We start from the raw sequence: 26551 nt of genomic DNA on the forward strand, positions 1-26551 counted from the left end.
CTGAAGCAGACACTTAACTGACTGAGCCAACCAGGTGCCCCTGAATATTTAAAATTTTTAAAGTAATTTTCTTAATCAGAAAATCATTGACTTCATTGGACTCAGATTAGAGTTTAAAAGAAAATCTCTTTAGAGATACAAAAACAGAAAGCCTTCATTTTATAGTGACTATATTTATATTGCATCTCTTTGAAAAGTATATGTCTGAACTACATGTGGTTTGGGTATACTGCAGCTTATTCATGAGAAATGTTATGTGGTGTATTCCAAGACAAAATTTAAATTATTTTCCCACTTTTGTTTTGGATCACTTATGCTAGTGATCTCTTCCATAACTAAGAACAAGCTGACCAACTAGAATTATCAGTCTTAGAATCTCTTTTTTTTCCATGGGTGGATTTTAAGATTCCACCAAATACCTGGCTATTGATTACCAAGCTAAAGGAAGAACTAAAAATATTAAGTTCATTAAAATAAGTGAAAGATTTTACTATATAACTTACAGACACTTTAGAGTGAGATTTCCTACTCTTAGTTACTTTTTTAAAAAAGATTTTATTTATTTATTTGACAGACAGAGATCACAAGGAGGCAGAGAGGCAGGCAGAGAGAGAGAGAGGGGGAAGCAGGCTCCTGCTGAGCAGAGAGCCCAATGTGGGGCTCGATCCCAGGACCCTGGAATCATGACCTGATCCGTAGGCAGAGGCTTTAACCCACTGAGCCACCCAAGTGCCCCTCTTAATTACTTTTTTAAGTAGACTCCACACCCAGTATGGAGCCTAATGCAGGGCCTCAACTCACGACCCTAAGATTAAGACCTGAGCCGAGATCAAGGGTCAGACACTTAACTGACTGAGCCACCCAGGTGCTCTGATTCTTAATTACTTTTAATTATATTTTGAGGTTGCTTTTATTTATGGAACAAATATTTTCAACAGGAATCCATACTACTACTACTGCTGCTGCTACTACTTCTACAACTAATAATAATAATAATAATACCCATATTTAAAAAAAAGATTTTATTTATTGATTTGACACAGAGAGAGATCACAGGTAGGCAGAAAGGCAGGCGTGGCAGGGGGGTGGAAGCAGGCTCCCTGCGGAGCAGAGAGCCCAATGTGGGGCTCAATCCCAGGACCCTGAGATCGCGAACCGAGCGGAAGGCAGAGGCTTAACCCACTGAGCCACCCAGGCGCCCCAATAATACCCATATTTTTAAGAAGATTTTATTTAGAGAGAGGAAGAGAGAGAGAGAGAATAAGAGAGAGAGAGAGAGAGAGAGAACACAAGTAGAGGGAGCAGCAGAGGGACAGGAAGAAGCAGGCTCCCCTGCCGAGCGGGGGAGTGGGATGTGGGACTTGACTCCAGGACCTTAGGATCATGACCTGAGCTGAAGGCAGACACTTGACTGAGCCACACAGGCATCCCAATAGTGCCCATATTTTAATGGCCTTTAGAACATTAATACCCTACCGCCTCTCAAAATCAATGGGTGTAAAACTAAATTTATCATGAGTGTTCTGTAGTTCCTCGAGTACACATCCTTTACTTCTTTGGTTAGGTTTATTCCCAGGTATCTTATGGTTCTTGGTGCTATAGTAAATGGAATCGATTCTCTAATTTCCCTTTCTGTATTTTCATTGTTAGTGTATAAGAAAGCCACTGATTTCTGTACATTGACTCTGTATCCTGCCACGTTACTGAATTGCTGTATGAGTTCTAGTAGTTTGGGGGTGGAGTCTTTTGGGTTTTCCATATAAAGAATCATGTCATCTGCGAAGAGAGAGAGTTTGACTTCTTCATTGCCAATTTGGATACCTTTTATTTCTCTTTGTTGCCTGATTGCTGTCGCTAGGACTTCTAATACTATGTTGAACAAGAATGGTGAGAGTGGGCATCCTTGTCGTGTTCCTGATCTCAACGGGAAGGCTGCAAGCTTTTTCCCATTGAGGATGATATTTGCTGTGGGTTTTTCATAGATAGATTTGATGAAGTTCAGGAATGTTCCCTCTATCCCTATACTTTGAAGCTTTTTAATCAGGAACAGATGCTGGATTTTGTCAAATGCTTTTTCTGCATCAATTGAGAAGACCATGTGGTTCTTCTCTCTTTTCTTATTAATTTGTTCTATCACATTGATTGATTTGCGAATGTTGAACCATCCTTGTAGCCCAGGAATGAATCCCACTTGGTCATGGTGGATAATCTTTTTAATGTGCTGTTGGATCCTGTTTGCTAGGATCTTGTTGAGAATCTTAGCATCCATATTCATCAGTGATATTGGTCTGAAATTCTCCTTTTTGGTAGGGTCTTTGCCTGGTTTGGGGATCAGGGTAATGCTGGCTTCATAGAAAGAGTCTGGAAGTTTTCCTTCTGCTTCAAATTTTTGAAACAGCTTCAGGAGAATAGGTGTTATTTCTTCTTTGAAAGTTTGGTAGAATTCCCCAGGGAATCCATCAGGTCATATCCAGGATCTATAAAGAACTCCTCAAATTCAACACACACAAAACAGATAATCATATAAAAAAATGGGCAGAAGATATGAACAGACACTTCTCCAATGAAGACATACAAATGGCTATCAGACACATGAAAAAATGTTCATCATCACTAGCCATCAGGGAGATTCAAATTAAAACCACATTGAGATATCACCTTACACCAGTTAGAATGGCCAAAATTAGCAAGACAGGAAACAACATGTGTTGGAGGGGATGTGTAGAAAGGGGAACCCTCTTACACTGTTGGTGGGAATGCAAGTTGGTGCATCCTCTTTGGAGAACAGTGTGGAGATTCCTCAAGAAATTAAAAATAGAGCTTCCCTATGACCCTGCCATTGAACTACTGGGTATTTACCCCAAAGATACAGATGTAGTGAAAAGAAGGGCCATCTGTACCCCAATGTTTATAGCAGCAATGGCCACGGTTGCCAAACTGTGGAAAGAACCAAGATGCCCTTCAAGGGATGAATGGATAAGGAAGATGTGGTCCATATACACTATGGAGTATGATGCCTCCCTCAGAAAGGATGAATACCCAACTTTTGTAGCAACATGGACGGGACTGGAAGAGATTATGCCGAGTGAAATAAGTCAAGCAGAGAGAGTCAATTATCATATGGTTTCACTTATTTGTGGAGCATAACAAATAGCATGGAGGACATGGGGAGTTAGTAGAAGGGAGTTGGGGGAAATTGGAAGGGGAGGTGAACAATGAGAGACTATGGAATCTGAAAAACAATCTGAAGGGTTTGAAGGGGTAGGGGGGTGGGAGGTTGGGGGAACCAGGTGGTGGGTATTAGAGAGGGCACGGATTGCATGGAGCACTGGGTGTGGTACAAAATCAATGAATACTGTTATGCTGAAAATAAATAAAAAAATGATTAAAAAAACCCTAAGTTTATCATCTTTCTTTTCCTTCCACTCCAACCTCTTAACTTCCTCCAGTTTTCCTCCTCTATCTCTGATAATGTTTAATAGCAACACCATCTGTACATTGGTCCAAACCATAAACATATAAGTCATTGTAATCATCTCCTTTTTTCTCTATAATCTCCTTACTAGTTCCTGTCCTCCCAAATATATGTTAAAACTGCCCCTTTTTCTTTATCCCCAGTGTCCATGCCTTAATTAAGATCTTCTGTGTACCACTATTGCAATTGCAGTAGTCTCCTAACTGATCTTCCATCCTGTGTCACTCCATTCCACCCCCAAATGTCTCCAAAATGATTCCTCTCTAAAATGCTAATACAATCATTCTTCTCTAAAATGCTAATACAACCATTCCCCTGCTTAACTTTTCCATAGCCCCCTATTACCAATAGGATAAATTGCATTATTGGCATGGAAGGGCCCCATGATACATCGGTTGCCTAATTCTCTTGCTTATGATCTTTTATCTACTTTATCATTTGTCTGGAATTCCTGCCTCATGTGTCCTTGCTGATTTCTGTTTGTCCGTTTATATTATGGTGTTATCTCCTCTAAGAAGGCTTTTCTAACTCATATTCCCAGAGATGAATACATGTTTGTTTTCTGTTCTAGTATTGCTGCCTTTGACTGTATCATGCTCAGCTTTGTGTCTTGAGAATCCTGGTTCCTAGCCCATATAGTAGGTGCTCAAAAAGTATTAGTTGTTCTGCATTTACCTTTAACTCACTGCTGTAAAGAACTACTTTCTCATCTATTTACATATATGATCCTTATAATAACCCTAGAAGATTATAGGGCATGGTAGATGGTAAAATTAATGAGTGTGATTGCTTAATAAGTGGAGAATTTTCAATGGAATGCAAATCTTCTGACTCCCAGCCCGGTAATTGTGTGTTTGTGCATATGTGTTTGTGTGTATGACTACATCATTAATTTTTGTAAGGTGCCAGCCAAAGATATGCATGTAATCATGGTAGTAGTTAAATCATATACAGTAGCTGAGCTTTAGGAATCCAGTCATTGTTTTTATCATTGAATCAGGTGAGACAATAAAGATGTTCTTATTTTGAATAAAAGTAATACTAGGCTGTAGTAACTTAGAAGGTTATGGGAATATATGCTACAAAATCCTACAATACTACCTTTAAAGATTTTTAAAAAGATTTTATTTAATTATTTGACAGACAGAGATCACAAGTAGGCAGAGAGGCAGGCAGAGAGTGAGGAGGAAGCATGCTCCCTGCGGAGCAGAGAGCCCAAAGTGGGGCTCGATCCCAGGACCCTGGGCCATGACCTGAGCCAAAGGCAGAAGCTTTAACCCACTGAGCCACCCAGGTGCCCCATTATACTACCTTTAATCATGAACTAGCATGCTTATGTCTTTTCTTCCAAACAAAGTTATCTTACCATCTTAAAATTTAAACTTCATGTCATCTTTTATTTTCTGCAGCTGATCCTGTTTCCTTTATTATCTTTTGAATTGGTAGAGTGTGAAGTATTGGAATAATTTGTGAAAGGAGATAGTGAAGAAGAGTTGTTTGTACTTGGTTGTGAAATTCTAGGGTGTGTTTGTCCATGTGTATATTTCAAATGCCTAATCAGTACTTGAGTCACATACACCTACATATAACTTTATCATTCCTGTAAGTACAGAAGATATTTTCTGTTTCTTTCCTAAGAGAATGAGATGAGAACTAATAGAGAAACTTCATTTGATTGGATTATTTGTTCCATTCTTCTTGAATGTGGTATGATGATTGCTAACTTTTAAGGTCTAAGTCATGAAATTTAATTGAACTGACTTTTGAAATTTTCTTCCAAAAGGTTTCACTGGAGGAAAAAAATGCAACTATTATTTATGACCCTAGACTACACACTCCAAAGACCCTACTGGAAGCTATTGATGACATGGGCTTTGATGCTATTCTCCACAATCCTAATCCTCTCCCTGTTTTAACTGAGACTGTGTTTCTGACTGTTGCTGCTTCACTGGCTATGCCATGTGACCATATCCAAAACACATTGCTCAAGACCAAGGGTGTGACAGACATTAAAATTTCCCCTCAGCAAAGAACTGTAGTGGTGACGGTAATCCCTTCTATAGTGAATGCCAATCAGATAATAGAGCTGCTTCCAGATCTAAGTTTAGATACTGGAACTCTGGAGAAAAAGTCAGGAACTTGTGAAGATTACAGTCTGGCTCAAGCAGGTGAAGTCATGCTGAAGATGAAAGTAGAAGGGATGACTTGCCATTCATGCACCAGCACCATTGAAGGGAAAATTGGGAAGCTGCAAGGTGTTCAGCGAATTAAAGGTAATGCATTTTGTGTTATTTGCATGATCGTTTTGTGAGCTTAGTTTTCTGTTTTGGTCTTTGAGTTGTTTGCTTTCTTCTTAAGCATGGGTTTTGAAAACACTGGACTAGAATACTTATTGTTTTGTTGAAGTCTGGGGATCAGTGTGGTATACCCAGGGTTAATATAGGTAAAATTAATGATTATAATTAAAAATTACATGAATCTTAAACAAGCAGAAAAGGTAGCAGGAGTGGCAGTTCATGGAGTTTAGGGTTTTTAATGCAACATACCTGGAGTCCTCTCTACCTCTAAGATATTTTTATTCAGGCATGTGGAAACTTGGAGACCATAGATACAGTGGTCATATTTTTTTAGTTTTTTCCAGTCTGTGTCAGTAACATTTTCTGAAAAGAACTAAATTAGCTTAAGAGAGGATACTGACAACAAAGATAGAGAAACAATTATGTGTGGTATTAATTTGGTCTATAGAATGTTTTCCAAAGTGGCCTAGGAATAACTGATAAAATATTTCTCTTTTTATTAACTAGTTTCCCTGGACAACCAAGAAGCTACTATTGTTTATCAGCCTCATCTTATCACAGTAGAGGAAATAAAAAAGCAGATTGAAGCTGTGGGCTTTCCAGCATTCATCAAAAAACAGCCCAAGTACCTCAAATTGGGGGCTATTGATATAGAACGCCTAAAGAACACACCAGTCAAATCCTCAGAAGGATCACAGCAAAGGAGTCCATCATATACCAGTGATTCAACAGTCACTTTCCTTATAGATGGCATGCATTGTAAATCATGTGTATTAAATATAGAAAGTACTTTATCTACACTCCAATATGTAAGCAGCGTCACAGTTTCTTTAGAGAAGAGATCTGCCATTGTAAAGTACAATGCAAGCTCAGTCACTCCAGAAACCCTCAGAAAAGCAATAGAAGCCGTGTTACCAGGGCAATATAGAGTTAGTATTACAAGTGAAGTTGAGAGTACCTCAAACTCTCCCTCTAGCTCATCCCTTCAAAAGATCCCTTTGAACATAGCTAGCCATCCTCTGACTCAACAAACTGTGATAAACATTGATGGCATGACTTGTAATTCTTGTGTTCAGTCTATTGAGAGTGTCATATTAAAAAAGGCAGGTGTAAAATCCATACAAGTATCTCTTGCAAATGGCAATGGGACTGTTGAATATGATCCTCTACTAACCACTCCAGAAACCTTGAGAGAAGCAATAGAAGACATGGGATTTGATGCTGCATTGTCAGGTAATTATCATCCTTTTCTCAGATTCTGCTAATGTTTTTTATTTCCTGTTTTGGATTCTTTGGCTTTCATCAATAATAAATGACTAATAAGCACTGCAATTCCAGTTTTTGGAAGTAAGACCTATAGAAGTAGTCAGTGATGTATACAAAGATGCATAAGGCTATTTGCATAATTATCTGTAATAATAAATAACTAGAAATATTAAATCATGATGCATCCATATGATGAAATGCTATAGAGGCATAATAAATTATAGTACTAAAGATACTTAATGCCACAGGAAAGTGTCTGAGATATCTTGTTAAATGGAAAAAATAAAAGCTTAAAAACTTGTATATTCAGTATGATCAAAATTTTATAAACACATGTGTAAGTATTTATACCATGTAAATGTTATTTATGTATATAAGTGAATAAAGTTCCTGGCAGGACATAAACTAAAATTTTAACAGTGGTTATTATATGAGTGGTAGGGTAAAGGTGATATTTATTTCCATTGTGCTTGCCTATGTACTTTGTTTTTTGTGACAAGGATGTATGTGTTCATGTATAATGGGAGAAGCAAATGCTATTTTGAAAAGAAAAAAAAGGTAGGAATAAATAATAGAATTTTAACTGTAGCTTTAAATTTGGACATTCAAATGAAACTGACTCTAGAACTGCCCCAAAGTCTATTTCCTGACAGCTCTTACTGTGAACTGAAACCAAAAATGAATGTTCAATGAATTCGCTTATGGCAACTTGTTTTTTTGAACTAGAGTTGAACCTAGCATTGAATTAAACTGGAAATGCCCTAATGAAATTCTTGCTGTAAATAAAATAGAAAAATTATATAACTAATTTCCAGACAGTGTTAACTTTTGCTATTCTGATCAGAATGAAGGATATCAAATAGCTATATTCTTTTCTCAAGCACACTAAAACTGAGAAGCATAAAAAATTAAACACATGCTCAAATTATTATGGTAGACAAATGTCAGTGGAAGAAGACCCAGAGACATACTAAATATTCTTAATTTTTACACTCATGACAAGTGGCAGATATTATAGAATTTTCTTTTTTTAAATTTTTTTAAGATTCTATTTATTTATTTGGCAGAGAGAGAGAGAGAGATCACAAGTAGGCAGAGAGGCAGGCGAAGAGGGAGGAGGAAGCAGGCTCCCTGCAGAGCACAGAGCCCGATGCGGGGCTCAATCCCAGGACCCTGAGATCATGACCTGCGCCAAAGGTAGAGGCTTAACCCACTGAGCCACCCAGGTGCCCCAGAAATTATAGAATTTTCAATTTTTTAATGTAAAGATGTAGTTTGCATACCATAAAATTCACCCTTTTATTTATTTTTTAATTTCTTAAAGTTTTTAACTTTTGGAGTTTTTATTTTTTTATTTTTAAGGATTTTATTTATTTATTTATTTAATCTAATTTTATTTTATTATATGCTATCCCAAGGATGGCAAATGTAAGACATCTGTGGCGCCATCTCCCACATCACTTGTAGCTCTTTTTTTTATGTTTAGTTAGCCTACATATAGTACATCATTAGTATCATTAGTTTTTGCTGTAGTGATCAACAGTTCATTAGTTGCATATAATACCCAGTGTTTATCACATGTACCCTCTCCTTAATAATAGGCACTACATGTTAATACAGTTAATACCCATTACCTGGCTACCCCATCCCTCCAACCCTCTCCCTTCTGCAAGCCTCAGTTTGTTTCCTGGAGTCCAGAATCTCTCATGGTTTATCTTCATGTCTGATTTCTTCCCATTCAGTTTTCTCTCCCTTCCCCTATGGTCCACCACGCTATTCCTTATGTTCCACATATAAGTGAAACTGTATGATAATTGTTTTTCTCTGCTTGACTTATTTCACTCAGCATAATCCCCTCCAGTTTCATCCATGTCACTGCAAATGGTAGATATTCATCCTTTCTGATGGCTGAGTAATATTCCATTGTATCTATGAACCATATCTTCTTTATCCATTCATCTGTTAAAGGACATCTCATCTCCTTCCACATTTTGGCTATCATGGATATTGCTGCTTTGAAAATTCACCCTTTTAATGTATATAGTCCAGTGGTTCTTAGTATATTCAGAGTTTTGGAGCTATTACCACTATCTAATTTTACAAGATTTTCATCACCCCCAAAAGAAACCCCGTGCCCATTAGTAGTCACTCCTCATTTCCCTTCCCTTTCCCTCAGCTCCTGTTATTTACTGTTCTGTTTTTTGTCTTTATGAATTTGACAACTCTAGGTACCATATAAGTGGAATCATAGAATATTTGTCCTTTTGTGTCTAACTTCTTTCATTTAGTATATTGTTTTCAAGGTACATAAATAGTATTCCATTGTGTATATACATATACACCTCATTTTGTTTCTCCACCTGTCAGTTCATGGAAATTTAGGTTGTTTCCACTTCTTGGCTTTTATGAATAATGCTGCTATGAACATTTGTGTATGAGTTTTTACATGAATAATGTTTTTGTTTCTTCTGGGTATATACCTAGGAGTGTAATTTCTGGGTCATAGGGTGAATACGTTTAACTTTTTCAGGAGCTGCCCTATGTTTCCAAAGTGGCTGAACCACTTTACATTGCCACCTAGAATTCTCACTTTAATAAAGACAATCTCAAAAGACCAAAATTCTTGTACTCAAGAAAAGAGACATATAATTCCTTATTAGAAAATTCACATAGGATACCAAAATATTAAAGGGCCTCTAGTACTAAATGTCTGAACAAAGTATGGGAGATCCATAATTACAAAAGGAAATGATTATGAAACAAGAAGAGGGGTGCCTGGGTGGCTCAGTGGGTTAAGCCTCTGCCTTCGGCTCAGGTCCTGATCTCAGGGTCCTGGGATCAAGCCCCACATCGGGCTCTCTGCTCAGCAGGGAGCCTGCTTCCTCCTCTCTCTCTGCCTGCCTCTCTGCCTACTTGTGATCTCTGTCTGTCAAATAAATAAATAAAATCTTTAAAAAAAGAAACAAGAAGAAAAATTTTAATTGAAATATTGAAGTGAAACTGTATCAGGTAGCCATAAAAATGAATAAAATTGGTTTCAGCAAAATTTTGTTGTATCTATCATTCCTTAAAATTTTTAATTATTTATTTAGAGAGCACAAGCAGTGGGGAGGGGCAGAGGGAGCAGGAGAGAATCTTAAGCAGGCTCCATGCCCAGCATGGAGCCTGATGTGGAGCTCAATCTCACAACCCTGAGCCAAAATCAAGAGTCAGACACTTAACCAACTCAGCCACCCAGGTGCCCCCATTGCTTATAATTTTTTAAAATTTTCAAAATGACAGTATTTGAGGGGTGCCTGGGTGGCTCAGTTGTTAAGCGTCTGCCTTCAGCTTAGGTCATGATCCTAGGGTCCTGGGATTGAGCCCTGCATTGGCCTCCCTATGCTTCTCCCTCTCCCACTCCCCCTGCTTGTGTTTCCTCTCTCGCTGTGTCTCTCTCTGTCAAATAAATAAATAAAAAATCTTTTTAAAAAAAAGACAGTATTTGAAACTGATTCACATTTTTGCTCATATAATGTTGAATTAATCTTCAGAGTTTCTATTAAATTAAAATACTTTGGCATACATAATGCATTATGAACACCACATAAGTTTAGTTTACATTAATATCAGCCAGACAAGTTACTTACACTGTGATATTCCTATGCTTCTTAAATACAGGAACTTAAATATAGGAACTAAAATCATATCAGTTTATATCACATATTATATGAAAGTGAAATATTTTTTAAAAATCAGATCTGGTATCTGACATTGTAAGCAAGAACCTCACAGACTTTCAGATTGTACCTCTACATTGGAATTTATCCTATTCATTTGGGTCTGTATTTTTGCAGCTTCAAGTATGGTTCACAGATCAGCGGTAGAAGCACCATCACTGGGAGCTTGTTAGAACTAGACTCTCTGACCCACTGCATATCCATTAAATAAAAATCTACATTTTAATTTTAATAAGCTCTCCAGGTAATTCATATGCACATTATAGTTTGAGAATCCCTGGTATAAAATAATTTGCCATGGTGACCTCTATAAATAAAGTCTCTGAATTAAATCTGTATTAACATTGTTTATTTGCTATAATGATAATATAGTCATAAATAATATAATTTAAAATGGCATTTAAGAGTTTTTATATACAGATGTGAGCAGAGTAAAAGTAACTTTCCAACTACCTCACATGGCTTCAAAGATGGACTTGAGCAGTAGGAGAAATTCTTTTTTTTTTAAATTAATTTATTTTTAAAAATAAACATATAATGTATTTTTATCCCCAGAGGTACACGTCTGTGAATCACCAGGTTTACACATTTCACAGCACTTATCATAGCACATACCCTCCCCAATGTCCATATCCCTACCACCCTCTCCCGTCCTCCCTCCCCCCAGCAACCCTCAGTCTGTTTTTTGAGATTGAGTCTTTTATGGTTTATCTCCCTCCCAATCCCACCTTCTTTCATTTTTTCTTTTCCTACCCCCCAACTCCCCCACACTGCATCTCCACTTCCTCATATCAGGGAGATCATATGATAGTTGTCTTTCTCCGATTGGCTTATTTCGCTAAGCATGATACCCTCTAGTTCTATCCACGTCGTTGCAAATGGCAAGATTTCATTTCTTTTGATGGCTGCATAGTATTCCATGTGTATATATACCACATCTTCTTTATCCATTCATCTGTTGATGGACATCTAGGTTCTTTCCATAGTTTGGCTATTGTGGACATTGCTGCTATAAAACATTCGGGTGCACGTGCCCCTTCGGAGCACCATGTTTGTATCTTTAGGATATATACCCAGTAGTGCAATCGCGGGGTCATAGGGTAGCTCTATTTTCAGTTTTTTGAGGAACCTCCACACTGTTTCCCAGAGTGGTTGCACCAGCTTGCATTCCCACCAACAGTGTAGGAGGGTTCCAGTAGGAGAAATTCTGGTCAGACTAGTAAGAGCACTTGATAGTCTCTCTCCATGTCTATCATCTACCTCGTTTTCAGGATCCATGAATGCAACATGTTCAGTAACTTTTAACAATGGATTTTACCTCCACCAACTGTTGTCAAGGGCCCCAGGAATAGACTGTTTGACAAATAATTACCAGGAGCCTGTTGTGTGTCCTACATCTGTGAGGGGTTAAAACAAACACATTAATGACCATGATGAATAGGTAAAAAACCTTGGCACAGTGAACATCACCATAAAAAAATTGATAGAGTTGTGACTACAGTGGCCCATATTATTTGGATAAAAGGTTGATATCAAATGATTGCATTTTGTATTTCTGGTAGAGATCATTTAGAGTTTAAGATGCTATCAGAATGGTGGCTACCCATTTTCTGAATATCCATGTCAATGCCGATTCTGGCCTCACAGCCTATCACTATAACCCCTTCCCAGAAAGAGAGGGGCTGGCATGATTTGTCTTTATGACATACTAATTTTGGGTGGGCTGTAAAAGTTAAAGGAGATAGAGAAATATCAGGTGCTTTTTTTCTTCATTGTTGAATCTTTTTTTAATTTTATTTTTTAACATTTTAATGCAGGTGTAGTTAACTTACAGTGATACATTAGTTTCAGGTGTACAATATAATGATTCATCACTTCCATACTTCACCCAGTGCTCATTACAAGTGCACTTCTTCTTTTTTTTTGTTGTTAAAGATTTTATTTATTTATTTAAGAGAGAGAGAGAGCGAGAGCGAGCACAAGCAGTGGGAACAGCAGGCAGAGCAGGCAGAGGGAGAAGCAAGCTCCCTGCAGAGCGAGGAGCCCGATGAGGGACTGACTGGATCCTAGGACCCTAGGATCATGACCTGAGTTGAAGGCAGCTGCTTAACCGACTGAGCCACCCAGGCGTCCCCACATGTGCACTTCTTAATCTCCATCACCTATTTAACCCATCCTCCAAACAGTTCCTCTGGTAACCATCTGTTTATCCTCTATAATTAAGAATCTCTTTGTTAATTTCTTTTTTGTCCCTTTGCTCATTTGTTTTGTTTCTTAAATTCCACATATGAGTGAACTGAGTATTTCTCTTTCTCTGACTGACTTATTTCACTTAGAATAATACATTCTATCTCCATTCTTATCATTGTAAATGGCAAGATTTCATTTTTTATGGCTAAATATTCCATTGTGTATATGTGTTCATGTATACATATGTATATGCACTACACTTTCTATCCATTTATCAATTGATGGACAATTGAACTGCTTTCATAATTTGGCTATTGTAAGTAATGCTTCTGTAAACATTGGAGTGTGTTTATCTCTTTGAATTAGTGTTTTGTATTTTTGGGTAAATACCCAGTAGTGTGATTGCTGGATCAGAGGGCAGTTCTATTTTTAACTTTTTGAAGAACCTCTGTAATATTTTCCATAGTGGCTGCACCAGTTTGCATTCCCACCAGCAGTTCAAGAGGGTTCTTTTTGCATCACCTTCTTGCCAAAACTTAGTGTTTGAGTTTTTATTTTAGATTAGCCATCCTGACAGATGTAAGTTGATATGTCATTGTAGTTTTCGTTTGTATTTTCCTGATGATCACTGGTGTTGAGCATCTTTTCATGTGTCTGTTGGCCATCTGTAAGTCTTTGGAGAAATGTCTGTTCAGGTCTTCTGCCCATTTTTAGATTGGATTATTTGTTTTTTGGTTGTCTAATTTGGTAAGTTCTTTATATATTTTGGATCCTAACCCTTTATTGGATATGTCATATGCAGTTATCTCCTCCTATTCAGTAGGTCGCCTTTTAGTTTTGTTGTTTCCTTTGCTGTGCAGAAGCTTTTTATTTTGATGTAGTCCCAATAGTTTATTGTTCTTTTGTTTCCCTTGCTTCAGGAGGCATATCTAGAGAAAAATTGCTATGACCAGTGTCAAAGAAGTTACTGCCTGGGTTCTTTTCTAGGACTATTGTGGTTCTTGTCTCACATTTAGGTGTTTAATTCATTTTGAATTTATTTTTGTGTATGGTGTAAGAAAGTGGTCTGGGTTCATTCTTTTGCATGTCGTTGTCCACTTCTCCCAGCAGCATGTGTTGAAGAGACGATTTTTTCCATTGCATATTCTTGCTGCCTCTGCCAAAGATTAATTGACCCATATAATTGTGGGTTTATTTCTGGGCTTTCTATTTTGTTCTATTGATCTATGTGTCTGTTTTTGTTCTAGAACCATACTATTTTGATTACTACAGCTTTGTAATATAATTTGATGTCTGGTATTGTGATACCTCCAGTTTTTCTTTTTCAAGATTGTTTTGATATTCAGGGTTTTTTGTGGTTCTACATAAATTTTAAGATTGTTTGTTCTAGTTCCGTGAAAAATGCTATTGGCATTTTGGTAGGGATTGCATTAAATGTATAGATTGCTTAGATTAAATGTATAATATAGACATTTTAATATTATTTGTTCTTCCAATCCATGAACATGCAATGTCTTTCCATTTCTTTGTGTTGTCTTCAGTTTCTTTCATCAGCGTTTTATAGTTTTCAGAGCACGGGTTTTTTACTTATTTGGTTAAGTTTATTCCTAGCTATTTTATTATTATTATTATTTTTAAAGATTTTATTTGTTTATTTGACAGACAGAGATCACAAGTAGGCAGAGAGGGAGGCAAAGAGAGAGGAAGGGAAGCAGGCTCCCTGCTGAGCAGAGAGCCTGATGCGGGGCTCGATCCCAGGACCCTGGGATCACGACCAGAGCCGAAGGCAGAGGCTTTAACCCACTGAGCCACCCAGGTGCCCCTATTTTATTATTTTTGATGCAATTATAAATGGAATTGCTTTTTCTTTTTCTGCTGCTTCATTATTGGTATGTAGAAATGCAACAGGTTTCTGTACATTGATTTTGTATCCTTTGACCTTACTGAATTCATTCATCAGTTCTAGTAGTTTTTTGGTGGACTCGGGTTTTCTATATAGTATCCTGTCATCTGCAAACAGTGAAAGTTTTATTTTTTCTTTGCAATTTGGATGCCTGTTATTTCTTTTTGTTGTCTGATTGCTGTGGCTAGGACTTCCAGTACTGTGTTGAATAAAAGTGGTGAGAACAGATATCCTTGTCTTGTTCCTGATCTTAGGGTAAAAACTCTGTTTTTCACCATAGACTATGATGTTGGCTGTGGGTTTTTCGTATAAAGCATTTATTATGTTGAGGTATGTTCTCACTAGGCTAACTTTTTTGGAGGGTTTTTACAATGAATGGATGTTGTAATTTGTCATGCTTTTTCTGAACCTATTGAAATAATCACATTTTTTCCTTTTTTTTTGTTGATGTGATGTATCACATTGGTTGTACAAATACTGAACCACCCTTGCATAATCCAATTTTATTGTGACCATCAATCTCATCATTATCTTAAAAAGATATATAATATATGAAGTTAAATAGTCAGTAACCAATTAAAGAAAAAAATACTCAAATTCTTCTCATTTTTGTAACTTTTTTAGTTTTAATTTCAAACTTATAGAGAAGCTGCAAGAGTAATATAAAGAATTCCTGTTTGCCAATTTCTCTCAGATTTCCTCATTTTTAATATTTTACCACATCTGTTTTATCATTCTCTCTGTTGACATACACACACACACACACACACACACACAGATGCACACATACTACCTTTTTCTGAATCATTTGAGAGTACATTTCAGGAACGATGTTTTTAATTCTTTTTAAATCCATTTTCTGGTTAGGTATTTCTTCTTCATATTACTTCAGACACTGAACCCTCCAATTTTGAGGATGATATTGGAAACCCTTTCTTGAAATTTTTGGAATCTTTTCTGCTTGTTGTCTCAAGTGCAGGAAAGTCAGCCTGCCTTCCTTTTGAATTCACTTAAGCATAGGTAGTGTTACTACAGCCTATAGAAAATCTAATTGAAGAAAAGTGGTCATTTAATCCAGTGTGGCTTTTTAACACCTGCCTTGCGTCTGTGGAAGATGGAAGCTTTTGCTCTTCTGGTTACCCCACTCACTGGGGTAAATGGCACAATTTTATGGATCTTTGTTGAGAGGTCATGCCAAGGTAGCTAAAAGGGACTATTTTTATGACTTATTTTAATTTAGTGTACTCTACTTCCAGAGTGTGAAAATTACAGATTGTATTATAGGTTAGCTCTGGTACCTGAAATAACTGAATACTGAGCCTAAAGTAATTAGCAGTATAAACTTTTTTTTTCAGTGTCTGATTGCAGAATGAAGTCTTGATAGTAATTGTGAGAGAATGAAGTAAGCTCCTGGATGGATTTATATATTTTTTCAAAGCCACAGCTATTTCCTTTGGGCAAATGAGCTTCCTTTTTGAATTCTTTAAGATCACAGTAGTATTTGGTAAATTTTACCATCCGTTTTCTAAATAATGCTCCCACAATCTGAATGAATAAATATAGTTTTCTAAATTGATTTTCTTATGATCAGAGACGACTAATTTTGTAATTCGGAGTATCTAGTCAATTGTGATCAAAGTGTCTTTTGCTGTAACCCAGATTGGCTGTAGTGCCATCGCCTGGAAGAATGGTGGAAATGCAGAATCTCAGGCCCCATCGTAAAAGTCCTGAACTATAATCTGCATTTTAACAAAATCCCCCAGGTTGTCGTATGTGCATTAAGAGTAAGTAACAGTAAGAGTTATTATACTGATCTGTGAAGTCTATATCATTATTTATGAGTTAAATGGTCAGGCTTCTATTAAAGTTTCTGCAAGAGATGCCCTCTTTAGCATCCTAAAAACCAGCTCTGATGCAGGGGTTCCTCTGTGGGTTAGCCAAGTAGACCTGAACCAGTTTCTTTTTGCCCAAGGGGAAGAAAGAACGAGTTAGGTGCCTGAAAATTACCACATCACCTCTTTTCCTCCTTATCTCTGCAGGAGAGTATAAAATCAATAGCTTTGCAAGTGCATGGATGTGCTAGAGAGGATAACTTCTCCCTTCTTGGAGATGATTCATACTGCAGTGGATAAACTAAAACAGAACGGCAGATTTTCTGAGACTGCAGGGGAACTTCTGGTTGATAGGAATTTCCCATTGTTCCACAGTCCATAAACATTCTCTGGAGAGATTTTCCAAATATTCCTTTTATTTTATTTTATTTTATTTTAATCTTTTTGCCTATACACAAATGCTTCTAGCAGTTTTATTTGTAATTGCCAAAAACTGGAAACAATCTAGATGACTTTATTTACTTATTTATTTTTGTTATGTTCAGTTAGCCATTGTGTAGTACATCATTAGTTTTTGATGTAGTGTTCAGTGATCCATTAGTTATGTATAACACCCGGTGCTCATCACACCACGTGCCCTCCATCACCCTGTTACTCCCTCCCCCAACCGCCTCCCTTCTGAAACCCTCAGTTTGTTTCCCGGAGTCCAGAGTCTCTTATAATCTGTCTCCCTCTCTGATTTCTCCCCCTTCAAATTTCCCTCCCTTCCCCTATGGTCCTCTGTGCTATTGCTTATGTTCCACATATGAGTGAAACCATATGATAATTGTCTTTCTCTGCTTGACTTACTTCACTTAGCATAATCCCCTCCAATTCCATCCATGTCGATGAAAATGGTAGATATTCATCCTTTCTGATGGCCGAGTAATATTCTGTGGTATATATGAACCCTATCTTCTTTATCCATTCATCTGTTGAATGACATCTCCGCTCCTTCCACAGTTTGGCTATTGTGGACATTGCTGCTATAAACACTGGGGTGCACATGTCCCTTCTTTTCACCACATCTATAATTTGGGGGCAAATACCTAGTAGTGCAATTGCTGGGTCACAGGGTAGCTCTATTTTTAACATTTTATTTAGGTTTTTGGAGCATGTGCCCATGCACCTGCAGCAGTGGGGAGAGGCAGAGGGAGAGTTGGAAAGAGAATCTTAAGCAGCCTCCACACCCAGCATGGAGCTAACATGGGGCTCAGTCTCACAACCCTGAGATCATGACCTGAGCCAAAATCAAGAGTTGGATCCTTAACCGACTGAGCCACTCAGGCACCACCCCCCAAATATTCCTTTGCACATAACAAAGATTACTGCTGACTTACTCCTTGCCTTTTCTTCAATTGTCCTCAAAGACATTTTAATGTAAAAATATATTGTTTTTAAAATTTAGAGAATATAGAAGTGTCTATAGAGAAAATGTGTTCATCTGTCATTCTATTCTTGCCTTAACCCCAATCGTCAGAAATAGCCACCATTAATATTTGACTTCCCTGTACATGGTCTCGTATATACATATACGCAATTTTTAAAATTAGTATATATATATATGTGTGTATATAGATAGATAGATAGATAGATAGATTTTATTTGAGAGAGAGCATGCATGCAAAAAAAAAGTGAGAGAGAGAGACAGCACATGTAGGGGGGAGGGGCAGAGGGAGAGGAAGAAACGGACTCCCCACTGAGCAGTGAGGTCACATGGGACTCAATCCCAAGACCCCGGGATCATGACTTGAGTGGAAGGCAGGTACTTAACTGACTGAGCCTCCCAGGTGCCACTACACAAAAAATTTTCAAATGACATCATACTGCAGTGCTGTTTTACAAATTCATTTTTGCTCTCCTTACTATATCATGAATTAGTTTAATGCCAGTATGCAAGTCATTAACATGATGATAACTATTCATTATAAAAATAAGAGCTTTCCATCAACAACCTACTCTCTAGCTGGGGTTTGCAATAGAGAAAATAGCTAGAAGAACTTGGTATAACCAAAGTTTTGTTTATTCAGTTAGTTCAGATTTTCCAGAGTACTGGCACGGGCAGTATTGAAATTTGAAGTCACTTTCTGGAAAGTGTAAAAAGCAGTGTTGAGAGTTCTAGGTACACGCTGGTTTTAAAGGAATGGTTTGACAGTGCCTGGAGGTATGGATTGTGATAAATGACCAGGATGCAGCTGAAGAATACCTCAAATGAAACAAATCTTTCCCTCTCCACCAGATACAAATGAGCCATTTGTAATAATAGCTCAGACCTCATCGGAAATGCCGCTTTTGACCTCAACAAATGAATTTTATACCAAAATGATGACACCAATTAATGACGTGGAAGCAAAGACTACATCTAAGTGTTACATACAGGTCACTGGTATGACTTGTGCTTCCTGTGTAGCAAACATTGAACGGAATTTAAGACGAGAAGAAGGTAAGACAGTCTTGGAGCCGGTTATTTTGTGTATTGATTTGAGGACTCTCTCCTGTTTGACCTCTTAGTTGTTTTATAACCATTTTTGTGGTTCTTGCTAGGGCTTTATGAAGTCCTGCATATGAGTGATGTGCAGGACAACCTTGACTTTCTGACAGCCAGTTTTTGGGTTTTGTTCCCAAGTTCCAATCTTGTTTATCTCGCGATCAATACATTTAATATCAATGAAATTTATAGGAAAATAACAGAAGGAAATGTATAAGGTTACTATTCTCTATAGACCTTGGTTGCAATCAATGTTAAGAAACATACAAATTTTCTGATAAAGCTATGCTTAAAACTAATAACCACAGTCCGTAAGTTTCAGTATTACTGTACCTGGACCAAGAACCAGACCAAAACCAAGTTTGTTTAAAATTATAGTGTTCACTGATATTTGCTTATAGCAAAAATGTTAAAAAGTTACTCAGTATCGCCTATAAATTTTAACTCTAGGTTACAAAATCTTAGAAAATTTACAGCATACTTTTTTTATTTAGTTATACTCAAATGTTTTACTTTACAAATTTGCGTTCATGTTAATAGACTTCACACTGTGGTATAATAGATTTGTTAACCATGTAGTTATGCAGTTATGTTTAATGAGACTGAAATCATAGGTTTGGTACTAGCCCCAATGTCTTAAATAATACATGCCCTTGGTCACAAGGGCCAAATAGGTAAGATTAGTATCAGCTTATCCCCTCTATTGTGGGGCAATAACTCAAAGTATATAATAATAATATAGGGCTGGGGTCCATAGGCCTTATATATAAAGGCCTTATAACACACACACACACACACACACACGCCTTACCTTATATATACAGGCCAGAAAGTTATAACAAAGTGTATGTTATACAGAGCCATCTTCAGTTATTCCCTTATCTGCATTGTGTCATTTTTGCATGTCATTTCAATCTCCATTATATCTAATTAGAATGCAGTTGAGGCTGAAGCTTATATTACAATTTGAATGATTAAAAGGGGAAAGGAGGGAGGTTACAAACAAATGAAAACAAAAGAAGTTTGTAAAGTTCTTGTTTAATTTTAGAACCAATAATTTTTTTGCAATTCAGAAGTAGCCTTTTTCGTAAGATAAGCAATGCCTATGCCAATCATGAATCTTTTTTTTTTTTTTTTTAAATCCATTCTGCTGATTGATCCTTCCTGTGCTTCCTACTATCTATCCCCTTTACTACCTCTTTACCCAATCAAGAATACCATTGGCCTAGCTGGGGTTACTATATTCACTTTTTAAAAAATTATGTAACACTCGCTGTCTCTTAGTTTAGTTTGCATTATATTTATAAAAATGAATAGAGTTTTAATTATAGTTTGAAGTAAGAGTTTAAAAAGTTAGCCATAATTTATGTAAGTATGAAACCTATGTTTGAGAGTCCAATTTTCCCTTCTATTTCTGTTTGGCTATAGATTACATCCAAATGAAGCAAAAAGATTTTTTCTACTTTCTCTGTACCCTACTCTTATTACTGATGCTTTCCTATGAACTGGTCCTCTGAATTATTTGGTATCCACAAAGCACAGAATGTAAGCATTTTATATAGAAAACTTAGATTATATAGGTACTTTGTTTTCTTATTAAAAACTATTATTAAGTTAATACTATTTTCTTTTCTTTTTATCCAACCGTAGAGTTGACCTGTTGATCCCCATTGCCTGTCAGGTAGCCGCCAAGAGCCATAGATAACCAGAAAGAGCTGACACTTATGCTATGCAGAATTAATTTTCTTCCTGGCAATGTTAGCAATAGCTGGCTTAGAGAAGTAGGATGGTTATTAATAAAAGGCTTGTGCTAGAGAACATGATGACTGTGATAAAATGAACTCCTTTGTTTAATTAACAAGTTGTATGGCACTCCCCCCCCATGAATAAGAGCACTTTATATTAGTGTGTACCAGACAGTAAAATTTGATAATTTTAAGAAATCACTATTATTTGATTATGTTATAATGTACATGTTGGTACGTCTTGGATTCTTTGCTGTAACTGCAGTGATTTCCTTAAGTGCTTAAGTTCCTTTCTCTCTAGGTCTCTGTCTTATTGGTTTCTACAAATGCTTTATATTTACATGATAAGGTCTCAGCCTATTGTAATTCATAGGCCTTACTTGGATCCCGATTCAAAAAAAAAGAAACTGTGTTAGGCAAACTAGTAAACAATTGTAAGACAACTATGGAAATGTGAATTCTGCCTGGATATTTGGTGATAATGAATTATTTTAGGTATGATAAGGTATTATATGTACTTTTTAAAGAGAAGAGTCTATCTTTAAGTGATATGTATTTAAATATTTACATACGAAATGTTATCTGGGTTTAGCTTCAAAATAATCAGGGTAGTGTACAGGAAATAAGAGGATAGGAATATAGATGAAACAAGAACAGCCCCAGTATTAATTTTTAAAAAAGATTTATTTATTTTAGAGAGAGAGAGAGAACAGGGGGAGGGGCAAAGGGAGAGGGAGAGGGTGAGAGAGAATCCTTAAGTAGACTCCTCGCTTAGCACAGAGCTCAATGTGGGGCTTGATCCCAGGACCCCCAAGATCGTGACCTGAGCCAAATCAAGAGTTGATCATCTAACCTACTGAGCTCCCCAGGCACCCCCAGCCCCAGTATTATTGATAATTGTTGAAACTGGGCAATGGTTGTATCAAGTTTATTATGTTGTTTTCTCTTTTGAGTATATATAAATCAAAAATTTCCATAATAAAAAGTTTAAGAAACTAAGGCCCCATTTCAAATAGTTTTATTTGGTTTGGGTTCAAGACTGTATAAAAGCTAACTAATAACTAATAAATAACTAGCAAATTTCTCTAGGTTCACTTTAATCCCTTTATACATGAAAAAATACTAATAACATCACTCTTTTTATAAGGGTATTATCTCAATTGCTTTTCTTATCAATGCTTCTAGGAATATATTCTGTACTTGTGGCTCTGATGGCTGGCAAGGCAGAAGTAAGGTATAATCCTGCTGTTATACAACCCCCAATGATAGCTGAATTCATCCGAGAGCTTGGATTTGGAGCCACTATGATAGAAAATGCTGATGAAGGAGATGGTGTTTTGGAACTTGTTGTAAGTAATCATTTCTGTGTGATTAATAAAATTTACAGAAAAAACATAGGGAGGATTCAGAAAATAGTTCCAAAGATATTTAAGGGTTGGGAAAATAAGACATAAAAGAAAAATTAAGGAAACTGGAAAATAGAAGGATAAGATATAACTTAAGCATGGAATGTAAGATAATCATCTCTCTATTAAGAAACAAAAAAGAAGATTTAGGTTTGAATAAATAAATGGAAATCAACTTTTAAAATATAGTATGATTCCTACCTAGTAGCTAGAGAATAAATTCCAGATGCATCAAAGACTTAAATTTTATAGATGAAGCTATAAAACCAGGTGAAGGCATGTTGGTTTTAAAATGGTCATTTTTGCCAATCTAGCAAATTGAGTTTTATTTATATAACTTAAACAAATAAAACAAAAAATGTAATACTGTACCAAAATTAGTTCCAGCTCAATAAAAAATTTAAATGTCAAAAAACATGAAATCACTAGGAGAAATATTTAGAGCTCTTTCCCCCAGTACTTTATTATAAAAACTTGAGACATCAGGAAAGTCAAAAGAATCATACAGTGGAAACCCTTATACCTACCACTAGATTCTCCATTAACATTTTAGCGTATCTCTTTTACTATACATAAGTCTGTTAATCCATTGTGTAAATAATTTTAGACTCACAAAGTGGCAAAATGAGTAGAGAATTTATATGAAGCTTCTACCCAGCTTTTCCCACTAATAACATTTAACCTATTACTTAAAAAGTAGTATTAGAGTGACAATGGCCTTTCTAACTATCCTATAAAACCTATAAAGAAAAGATTGATAAATTCATATATATGAAAATTTCTTTTTGGAAGGAAAATACCATAAACAAAGTCAAAAGACAAAAATTGAATTTATTTCTTATCATAGATGAAGGTTAATTTTCTTAATATATGAAGAGGTATTATAAATCAATAAAAAAGTACTAATAACCCAAAAGAGAGATAGTAGAGGATATGAACTGACAATTCACAGAAAATCCAGAATGTTACCACTTTAAGCATATGAAAAGATGTTCACCCTCATTTGTAATAAGAATAAAGCAAAATAAAACTGCATTGAAATGCCACTTTTCATATATTAGATTGGTAAAGATAATAACAATTTTGTTAATACCAATTGATACAGGTTCTCAACAGGGGAATTTGGCAATGTCTAACAAAAGTAAAATTGCACATACCCTTTGCTTTAAAAGTTCCGCTCACAGAAATTATCCAACAGACATAGATGCGTATGTATGAAATGACATACTATGTTCATTATACTATTTTTTATAATAGCAAAAAATAAGAAAAAAACTAAATGTTAATACGGGGGGCTAGATACATAAATTACAGTATATCCATATAATATGATACTAAGCAGCTATTAAAAGAATGGGTGGGGTTTTATTATTACTTATTTTTTTATATTAAAATTTAAAAAAAATTATTTTTATTTTCTTGTTTTTATTTTTTTTTATTATGGTATGTTATTCACTATACATTGCATCATTAGTTTTTGATGTAGTGTTACATGATTCATTATTTGTGTATAACACCCAGTACTCCATGCAATACATACCCTACTTAATACCTACCACCAGGCTAACCCATCCCCCCACCACCTCCCCTCTAAAACCCTCAGTTTGTTTCCTGGAGTCCACAGTCTCTTATGGTTTGTCTCCCCCTCTGATTCCACCCTTGTCATTTTTCAATTCCTTCTAACGTCCTCCATGCTATTCCTTATGTTCCACAAAGAAGTGAAACCATAAAATAATTGACTTTCTGTGCTTGACTTATTTCACTCAGCATAATCCCCTCCAGTCCCAACCAAGCTGATGTAAACAGTGGGTATTCATCCTTTCTGATGGCTGAGTAAAATTCCATTGTGTATATGGACCACATCCTCTTTATCCATTCATCTGTTGAAGGGCGTTTTGGCTCTTTCCACATTTTGGCTATTGTGGAAATTGATGCTATGAATATTGGGGTGCATATGGCCCTTCTTTTAACTACATCTCTATCTTTGGGGTAAATAGCCAGTAGGGCAATTGCTGGGTCATGGTTAGCTCTAAAGTTTTTGAGGAATCTCCACACTGTTTTCCAAAGTGGCTGCACCAACTTGCATTCCCACCAACAATGTAAGAGGGTTCCCCTTTCTCCACAACCTCTCCAATATTTGTTGTTTCTTGACTTGTAAAATTTTGTCATTCTATCTGGTGTAAGGTGATATTTCCATGTGGTTTTGATTTTAATTTCCCTAAAGGCTAATGATGAACATTTTTTCATGTGTCCATTAGCCACTTGTATATCTTCTTTGGAAAAGTGTCTGTTCATGTCTTTTGCCCATTTTTTGACATGATTATCTGTTTTTTTGGGTGTTGAGTTTGAGAAGTTCTTTATAGATCTTGGATATCAGCCCTTTATCTGTAGTGTCATTTGCAAATATCTTTTTGCATTCCGTGGGTTGCCTCTTTGTTTTGTTGACTGTTTCTTTTGCTGTGCAGAAGCTTTTGATCTTGATGAAGTCCCAAAAGTTCATTTTTGCTTTTGTTTCCCTTGCCTTTGGAAACCTGTCTTGAAAGAAGTTGCTGTGGCCAATGTCAAAGAGGTTACTGCCTATGTTCTTCTCTAGGACTTTGATGGATTCCTGTCTCACACTGAGGTCTTTCATCCATTTAGAGTTTATCTTTGTATATGGAGTAAGCATATGTCAACTTTCATTCTTCTGTATATAGCAGTCCAATTTTCCCAGCACCATTTATTGAAGAGACTCTCTTTTTATCCAGTGGATATTTTTTCCTGCTTTGTCAGAAATTAGTTGACCATAGAGTTGAGGGTCTATATCTGGGCTCTCTATTCTGTCCCATTAGTCTATGTGTCTGTTTTTATGCCAATACCATGCTGTCTTGGTGATCACAGCTTTGTAATATAGCTTGAAATCAGGCAGTGTGATGCCCCCAGCTTTGTTTTTTCTTTTTCATTGTTTCCTTGGTGATTCAGGGTCTTTTCTGGTTCCATACAAATTTTAGGATAGTTTGTTACAGCACTTTGAAAAATGCCATTGGTGTTGAAAGTATAGATTGAAAGTATAGATTGCTCTGGGCAGTATAGATATTTTAACAAGGTTATTCTTTTGATCCATGAGCATGGAATGTTTTTCCATCTTTTTGTGTCTTCTTCAATTCCTTTCATAAGTGTTCTGTAGTTTTCAGAGTATAGATCCTACACCTGTTTGGTTAGGTTTATTACAAGGTATCTTATGGTTTTTGGTGCTATCATAAATGGAATTGATTCCCTAATTTCTCTTTCTAGAGTTACATTGTTAGTGTATAGGAGAGCAACTGATTTCTGTGCCTTGATTTTGTATCCCGCCACATTACTGAATTGCTGTATGAGTTCTAGAAATTTAAGGGTGGAGTCTTTTGGTTTTCCACATAAAGTATCATTTCATCTGCGAAGAGAGAGTTTGACTTCTTCTTTGACAATTTGAATACCTTTTATTTTTGTTGTTGTTGTTGTTGTCTGATTGCTTTTGCTAGGACTTCTAGTACTATATTGAATAATAGTGGCAAGTGTGGGCATCCTTGTCTTGTTCTTCATCTTAAGAGAAAGGCTCTCAGCTTTTCCCCATTGAGAATGATGATCACTGTGGGCTTTTCATAGATTTTTTTTTTTATGAAAGAGGAATGTTCCCTCTATGCCTACACTCTGAAGAGTTTTAATTAGGAAAGGATGTTGTAGTTTGTCAAATGCTTTTTCTGTATCCATTGAGAGGACAATATGGTTCTTCTCTCTCCTCTTATTAATGTGTTATATCACTGATTAATTTGAAAATTTTGAACCACCCTTGCATCCCAGGGATAAAACCCACCTGGTTGTGATGGATAATCCTGTTAATGTACTGTTGGCTCCTATTAGCTAGGATCTTATTTCCATATTCATTGGGGATATTGGTCTGTAATTCTCCTTTTTGATGCGGTCTTTGCCTGGTTTTGGGAATCAAGGTACTGCTGGCCTCATAGAATGAGTCTGGAAGTTTTCCTTCTGTTTCTGTTTTTTGAGACAGCTTCAGGAGAGTAAATATTATTTCTTCTTTGAATGTGTGGTAGAATTCCCCAGGGAATCCATCAGGCCCTGGACTCTTGGTTTTTTTGAGTTTTTGAACGCTGCTGCTGTTTATTGGTCATTGGTCTATTCAGGTTGTGAATTTTTTCCTGTTTCAGTCTTGGT

At 36.4% G+C, this 26551-nt stretch overlaps 1 protein-coding gene across 1 annotated transcript in view; it reads left to right on the forward strand.

The window, feature by feature from the left end:
- Positions 1-26551, forward strand: part of ATP7A (ATPase copper transporting alpha) — a 170775-nt gene that overhangs the window by 89777 nt on the left and 54447 nt on the right. Inside the window, exons 3-6 of the mRNA XM_032840640.1 lie at positions 5259-5748; positions 6280-7005; positions 18961-19164; positions 22140-22303. Coding sequence (XP_032696531.1) covers positions 5259-5748; positions 6280-7005; positions 18961-19164; positions 22140-22303 — 1584 coding nt within the window. The remainder of the gene's footprint in view (positions 1-5258; positions 5749-6279; positions 7006-18960; positions 19165-22139; positions 22304-26551) is intronic.

Source organism: Lontra canadensis, unplaced genomic scaffold (assembly GCF_010015895.1).
Source record: "Lontra canadensis isolate GAN:19392208 unplaced genomic scaffold, GSC_riverotter_1.0 scaffold114, whole genome shotgun sequence".
NCBI lineage: Eukaryota > Metazoa > Chordata > Mammalia > Carnivora > Mustelidae > Lontra > Lontra canadensis.